The 7,500-nt window shown below is 34.3% G+C and overlaps 1 protein-coding gene and 1 pseudogene across 1 annotated transcript in view; one reads left to right on the top strand and one right to left on the bottom strand.

Moving 5' to 3' along the window:
- LOC137630528 (AH receptor-interacting protein-like) overlaps window positions 1–7,500 on the top strand; it is a 305,169-nt pseudogene that overhangs the window by 162,879 nt on the left and 134,790 nt on the right.
- LOC137630126 (uncharacterized) overlaps window positions 1–7,500 on the bottom strand; it is a 32,182-nt gene that overhangs the window by 1,212 nt on the left and 23,470 nt on the right. Inside the window, exons 12-17 of the mRNA XM_068361589.1 lie at window positions 7,390–7,492; window positions 7,070–7,216; window positions 6,442–6,600; window positions 6,146–6,315; window positions 4,404–4,506; window positions 4,061–4,207 (exon numbers count right to left, since the gene is read on the bottom strand). Of these exons, the coding sequence (XP_068217690.1) occupies window positions 4,061–4,207; window positions 4,404–4,506; window positions 6,146–6,315; window positions 6,442–6,600; window positions 7,070–7,216; window positions 7,390–7,492 (829 nt within the window). The remainder of the gene's footprint in view (window positions 1–4,060; window positions 4,208–4,403; window positions 4,507–6,145; window positions 6,316–6,441; window positions 6,601–7,069; window positions 7,217–7,389; window positions 7,493–7,500) is intronic.

The raw sequence follows: 7,500 nt of genomic DNA, 5'->3' as shown, positions 1-7,500 counted from the left end.
TACTTATTCTTGTGTCATCGGCGAAACTTCTCACTACAGAATTTTTAATATTGCAGTCTATTTCTGAGATCATAATAACAAACAGCAGTGCAGCTGATACCGTACCCTGAGGCACACCAGATATTACCTGAGCTTCATCTGATTTCTCGTCATTTGCAACCACTATCTGTTTTTTGTTTTGCAGAAATTCTTTTACCCATTTTCTTATCTTTCCCACAATATTATGCTTTCTCATTTTTTTCTCTAATATATTATGGTCTACCTTGTCAAAGGCTTTTGCAAAATCTAGATAGATCACATCTGTGTCTTTTTCATCTATCATATTTTTGTATATGTTTTCATAGTGCGCTATCGGTTGGGTTTGTGTATTTTTTCCGGTCACAAAACCGTGTTGACTTATATCAAATGAATCATTTTTAACCAAATGATTCATTATTTTCTTTTTTATTACCCTTCCATACACTTTCATAATATGTGATGTTAGACTAACAGGTCTACAATTGCTTGCCTCTAGTCCTGATCCACTCTTGAAAATAGGGGTTATATAAGCTAATTTATGTTTAACATATATCTCGCTCACATCTACACTTTGTCTTAGCAGTATTGCAAGCGGCTTTGCGATAGTGTGTGCAGTTTTTTTTTTAACTAAATCACTGGAACTCCATCTGGTCCGGCCGCCGATCCATTTTTAATTTTGCTTATAGCCTGCACAATATCTGCTTCATTTATATCTATATCCGTTAGATATTCAACATTTTCTTCTCTCATTTCTGTTTCATTATTCTCATTTGCAATACTTGGCATGAACTCACTCATATTTTTCAGCTAATATGTTGCATATTTCCCTTATTTTATTCGTTAACCGTCCTTCAATTTTTAGAAGGCCTATTTCTAATCTCCCTTTATTCATCTTTTTTGCATAGGAGTAAAGTACTTTGGGTTTTTTTATATTTTGAAGTGTCCTTTCTTGTAAGTCCCTTTTTTCATTCTCTTTCGATTGTATAATCTTTTGTTCTGCACTTTCTATCTTACTTTTTATTTCCATCATTTTCCATACACCCTTTTCTTTTGCAAGATTTTTCTTCCACTTTCTAATTTTCTGAAATAAGATCCATCTGTCTCTTGGTATACATGTCTGATGTTTATTGCTTTTTTTTCGGTACATATTTTTCAACAATGTTCTCTATATTTTGTACAGTATATCCGTATTTACCTGTATATTATCCCTTACGAATTAATTTTTCCATTCTTTGTTTAATTCTTCAAGTATTTCTGACCATTTTATATTCTTACTATAAAAAATATATTTTCCATATCCTTCCCATCGTTTTGCGATCACTTGCTTTGGAATGGACTCTTTAACTCTATAACATTGTGGTCTGAAATTCCCGTGTTATACACTATTATTTCTTTAACATAATTCACCTCATTCACAAATACTAAATCTAGGACACTGTCTTTTCTTGTTGGAATGTGGTTTATTTGTTTCATATTATGTCCTAATAGCATATCTTGAAACTTTTCAAATTGCCTCTTATCTTCTGCACTACTATTACTGTCTTTTTCATATGTATATATACAACCACTTTCTTCTATCTGTTATTTCCAATCCACGAAAGGAAAGTTAAAATCTCCGGATAGGAGTATATTGCAGTCTTTATGGTTTCTACATATTTCATCTATTTTTTTATATTATTATGTCAAACTCCTTAGTATTTTGGGGTCTGTAAACTACAATATTCACTAGTTTTTCATATTCAAATTCTACCGCAATCAATTCACATTCTGTGTTGCAGTATTTTTCACACAAGATTTATGTCTCTTCCATATATTGAGGTTCCCCCTTGATTCCTATTTGTTCTGTCCGATCTATATGTTTGGAAACCCTTTATCTGGTCATCACTGCCAGTCTCTTGGGAATACCATGTTTCACTTATATTTAATATATCTATTTTTTCAATTTGGGTTAGTTCTTCTAAGAACTCTATTTTCCTTTTAGAGTTACTCGTGACTAAACCCTGTGCATTCATCACTATTATGGTTTTGTTTCATCCCCATTATTTAATATTGGTAATAATATGGATTCTCCCATGCTTCCTTCCTGTTCTGATATGATGTTCTTTTCTTCATTTCCCGGAATTCTGCCATTAAAAAATCCAACTTTTCTATTATATTTGCTCTTTCGCCTTCATATTTATTTTTGTGTGTATACCTGCAATTATCCCCATATATGCACCAACCCCTGGCATTATAGATGCATTCTTTGTAGTTGGGCTCTAATTGTGCATATTTGGTTTGAAAGGCATCATATTTTGGGGCCTTTTGTGCATAGCGCGGAATATACTTGGAGTGTTTTTTTTTTTCTTTTTTTTTATTTTTGCTTTCATTTTTCTTTTCTGTTTGCTGAGTTTTCTGACTTTCATTCATGGTTGCAGGATGCATATATCAACAACTTTTGTTTAATTTGCATCCTTTTCCTTCTTTCAGGTTTTTGCATGTTTTTGGATGGAGATCTGTGCATTCATCTCCATATCTGTCTAAATACGCACATTTACCATATATTTCATAATTATGGCATATCTTTGGATGCTTGTAGTAGCATCTTTCACCAAATCTGCACTTCCCTCTTTTCAGTGAATTGCAGACTATATCTTTCTTTTCTTTTTTTTCTTGTTCTTGCTCTTCCCTAAAAGTATGTGGGTCCAGGTAGAGTGTCTTGGGTCTATTATTTGTTTCCATCTGATAATTTATTTCTTCGTAAGTATGTTGTTGGATGGCATCATATGTTATATCAATGATTTCCTCTGCATCCTCACACGTATCCTGTTCATTTTTCTTTTCTTCTTCTTCTAATTCTTCTTCTTCTTCTTCTTCTTCTTCTTCTTCTTCTTCCTCTTCTTTATCTTCAACTATGTGCAGATTTAGTCTCGACTTAATTATATTTGCTATCCAGACTAAGCATGTTGAGCAGAATACCTTTATGTTTTTATTTTTTATTTTTTGTTGCACTTCAGCGCAGGTAGGATGTGTTGGTACATGACATGCATCGCATTTCCTGATAAGGTGTTGTGGATTAATAATGGAATACCACATCTTACATGTATTGCACCATTTTGGCATTCTTTTTCCTAATGCATCAATCAGCATATTCACCATACTGGACTTCTTATTGTTCTTTGATGGAATGTGTTTATTTATGTAAACTTTCTTTGTAAGTCTCTTTATCACCTGGATCTTCTTTGGAATTTCTTCTATTATTTTGCTGACGTTTTCCACAGACTTGCTCAAGTTTGTTGGATCATATTGTTTCAATATATCTGCGAATATTTTTCCATCACATTGGTTGGAGTTAGTAGCGACCTCTGTAACCAGATGGTCTAGTTATTGTTTTGCCAACTCATGGAATTTACTTTTGCTGACTGCAGCAATGTCCCTCCAAACTTTGCCTGTGTTACAGAGCGCCATCTTGATCAGATTTTTAGTAATTCACAAAATAACTATCTTGTGCAAACGTTTTATCCCACTTTACTGATCTCAAACTAATCACTGACTATTCACTTGTAGCTATATTGCACTCGATACCCTTTTCTTATCCGCGTTAAATCAGCTTATTTATCGGGCCACACAAGTGTACTTACTCACCGGCATACAGAGACACTCAGAGAGAGAGAGAGAGAGAGAGAGAGAGAGAGAGAGGAGAGGGGGCATGCAATGCTTTAAAACATATTAAAAAATTCCTCTAAATAATTAGAAATATATTCAGTCCAGGCGGTTGGTTAAGATGGCCAATCAAGCTGCAGACGTCAGTCAATATTGCCTAACAAACCATATCAAGGTTAGAATTACAATAAAATTTCCAGATCAAAATTTAACAGCAAAATACTAATTGAACTTTTCAATGCTTATAATTCGGTCGTCGTAAAATAGTAGCATAGACTGCAAAGAAATTAGAACCATTTAAAAAACAAACAACTGGTTATAACTTGTGGAATATACGTAGTGAATTCGCACTGCATAATTATGTAATCATTCATTAATAACAAGCTCCTGTTTATCTTACCTGAGGAAAATTTCAATTAATTCCCCTATCAAGCCATAATGCTCCAAAGGTTCGACAAACATTTCACAAATGGCCCTCAGCATACAGGCTTTCCCGTTGATCCCCACGGTGTTGAGGTTATGCTCCACTATCTTGTACAAGACTTCCCTGCATGATAAAGAAGTGAAAAATCAATGATTTCGAACTTGAACTAATTCTAGGTCATTTCTATGCATGAAGCGTGTGACTTTCAGTAGGATACTGATGATCTATGAATGGACCTTTGAATTCAGATCAGAGATATGCACAAGTGAAATTAACAACTAAGTGATGCTCGTTTGACTAGTAGTATTAACTCACTCACCTGTCTCCTCCGGCAAGGTTGCCTACGCTTTGTGCTGCTATATCTTGCTTTTTCCTTCCCCATGTGTTCTCCTCTGAAGTCATTCCGAGGTCATCACAATTTACTGTGGATAGAAAAAACGTTTAACCACTCTTAAGAATATAAGCAGGTGAAACTAACATATTGTCATTCTCTTCGTGATTTGATGTCACTTTCTTGATTCAGAATTAACGATGCTTTCCCGCATCCATATCTTTATATACATTTTCAGTTTAATATATAGGAACTAGAACAATTATATTGAAAGTGCTGAATTATACATATATATATATATATGTGTGTGTGTGTGTGTGTGTATAATATGTATGTATGTATGTATGTATGTATGTATTGTCCTAAACATCCAAAATGATATTATTTATAGATATATTAAGGAAAATATCAAGAGCATATGTCGAGTTTTATCGTTTGATCAAGGATAATCCCATTGATTAATACAGATCATAACGACAGATAAATCTACTGAGAGGACAAAAACTCCAATTACTGGCCATAACAAAGGAAAGATGAAGTTGTTAAATCTACCATCTTTAATGAACTAAGCACAACATACTTAACGGCATGTATTATGCTCTCTCTCTCTCTCTCTCTCTCTCTCTCTCTCTCTCTCTCTCTCTCTCTCTCCTCTCTCTCTCTCTCTCTCTCTCTCTCTCTCTCTCTCTCTCTCACACACACACACACACAAACACACACACACATACATACATACATATATATATATATATATATATATATATATATATATATATATATATGTATATATATATATATATATATATATGTGTGTGTGTGTGTGTGTGTGTATGTATGTATGTATGTAAGTATATATACATACATACATACATTATATATAAGATAAACTAATCATCAATAATGGTTTTAGAAAAAAATAACATAGATGAAGATGACATATATATGAAGATTCATTTTCTTTTCAGGGGAATGTATTAATTTCATGAAAGTCTGACGAATATATATATATATACACACACAAATTAAATATGTTTTTTAATTACGTTTTGATAAGCAAAACTAAATTATACATGATTCTCTAGAAATGAAACAAAAAAAATCTATTACTTCAATACAGAAGTAATAATTTTATGAAAATCTTCCCTTTTTAAGCTTATGTCTTGCAAAATGTTACTTGAACTTGGCCCTCGAAATAAAAGTCGTTCTTAATGAAGGCATATATCATCCACGTCATCAAATCGGTGAATTAGCCTGGCTTTACTTTTTTAAAGAGGTTAAGGATTTTAAGGATTCATCGTTCTTACTTTTTCTAAACAATGCACCATGGATTCAGCTATATACACCACAATGGCATTCGTGCAAAATAAAAGGTGGGGTGTACTCGAAATAAATGCATACTCATCTCCATCAGTTATTTTACAAAATGATTTATTGAAAATGTTACTTTAACTGTCGACGAATTTATTGTAACTTAATATACAACAAACTATTTGATAAAAGTTTGTTTCCGACAAATAAGAAAAAAGAGACAAGACGTCATCTCTCCGACAGTCTCAGTCCGAGGTTGTTTTGCCCTGACAGCTGGGCGTGGCTCGGCTACACAGATCTTGACCCATGCTGCCTCAACACCTAATACCTACCTTTCCTCCAAGAGAACAAAACAAAATAAACTCTTAGAAAGACCTTTTATGAAGTCAAACTTGTACCATAGCCTACATTCTTAAACTTACTAAGAAATATATTAGACAATGATGCACCATTGGAAAACCCGACTGGAAGGTCCTTATCTATCGGTATAAATATGGTTAGACCGAAGTCAATGTGAGTTCCTACTGGAAACGCAAGACGGCGATTCGATGTCAGCTGTATGACTTCGTTTGGATCATAAGAATACGAAGGCCTGTAAAAAAAATATGAATCAATATCATTCCTGGCATTTAGTACTCTTGATAATAATGTCTAATTTATGATGATATTCTAAACGTCAAGTTAAATATAAGGTACAGACAAACAGTAATAACTTTACGGAGTATCTAAGGCAAGTGTCTCATTTCTTGACCCTGACACGAAGAAAGAGTACGGACAGGCTTCGTGATACTTCTCACATCGCTGAGTAGATTTTCCTTCCAATTCAGCTTTTGTATACTCTGACAGTCTTTCGTCATTTTCGTGTTTACGGCTTGGGCTGAAATAAGAAATTAATCATATCAGGATATGTGGAGAGAGAGAGAGAGAGAGAGAGAGAGAGAGAGAGAGAGAGAGAGAGAGAGAGAGAGAGAGAGGAGAGAGAGAGAGAGGCCATACAATGCTTTAAAATATACTAAAAGTTCATCTAAATAAATAGAAATATATTCAGTCAAGGCGGTTGATTAAAATGGGCAATCATGCTAAAGCCGTCAGTCAATATTGCCTAACAAAGCATATCAAGGTTAGAATTACAATAAAATTTCCTGATCAAAATTTAACAGCAAAATGCCAATTGAAATTTTCAATCCTTATAATTCGGTTGTCGTAAAATATTAGCATGAACTGCAGAGAGATTAGAACAATTTAAAAAACTATCGACTGGTTATAACTTGTGGGAAAATACGTAGTGAATTCTCACAGCATAATCATGTAATCATTCATTAATAACAAGCTCCTGTTTATCTTACCTGAAGAAAACTTCAATAAATTCCCCTGTCAAGCCATGATGCTCCAAAGGTTCGACAAACATTTCGCAAATGGCCCTCAGCATACAGGCTTTCCCGTTGATCCCCACGGTGTTGAGGTTATGCTCCACTATCTTGTACAAGACTTCCCTGCAAGATAAAGAAGTGGAAGTCAGTGATTTCGAACTTGAACATTAAGCGTGTGACCTTCAGTAGGATACTGATGATCTCTGAATGGTCTTTTGAATTCATATCAGAGACATGCACACGTGAAATTAACAGTTACGTGACGCTCGTTTGTCTTGTTGTATTAACTCACTCACCTGTCTCCTCCGGCAAGGTTGCCTACGCTTGGTGCTGCTGTATCTCGCTTTTTCCTTCCCCATGTGTTCTCCTCTGAAGTCATTCCGAGGTCATCACAATTTACTGTGGAT

This window comes from Palaemon carinicauda, chromosome 38 (genome assembly GCF_036898095.1).
Source record: "Palaemon carinicauda isolate YSFRI2023 chromosome 38, ASM3689809v2, whole genome shotgun sequence".
NCBI lineage: Eukaryota > Metazoa > Arthropoda > Malacostraca > Decapoda > Palaemonidae > Palaemon > Palaemon carinicauda.
The sequence above is the reverse complement of the archived record's forward strand: the minus strand, read 5'-3'. Positions and strand labels throughout refer to the sequence as shown.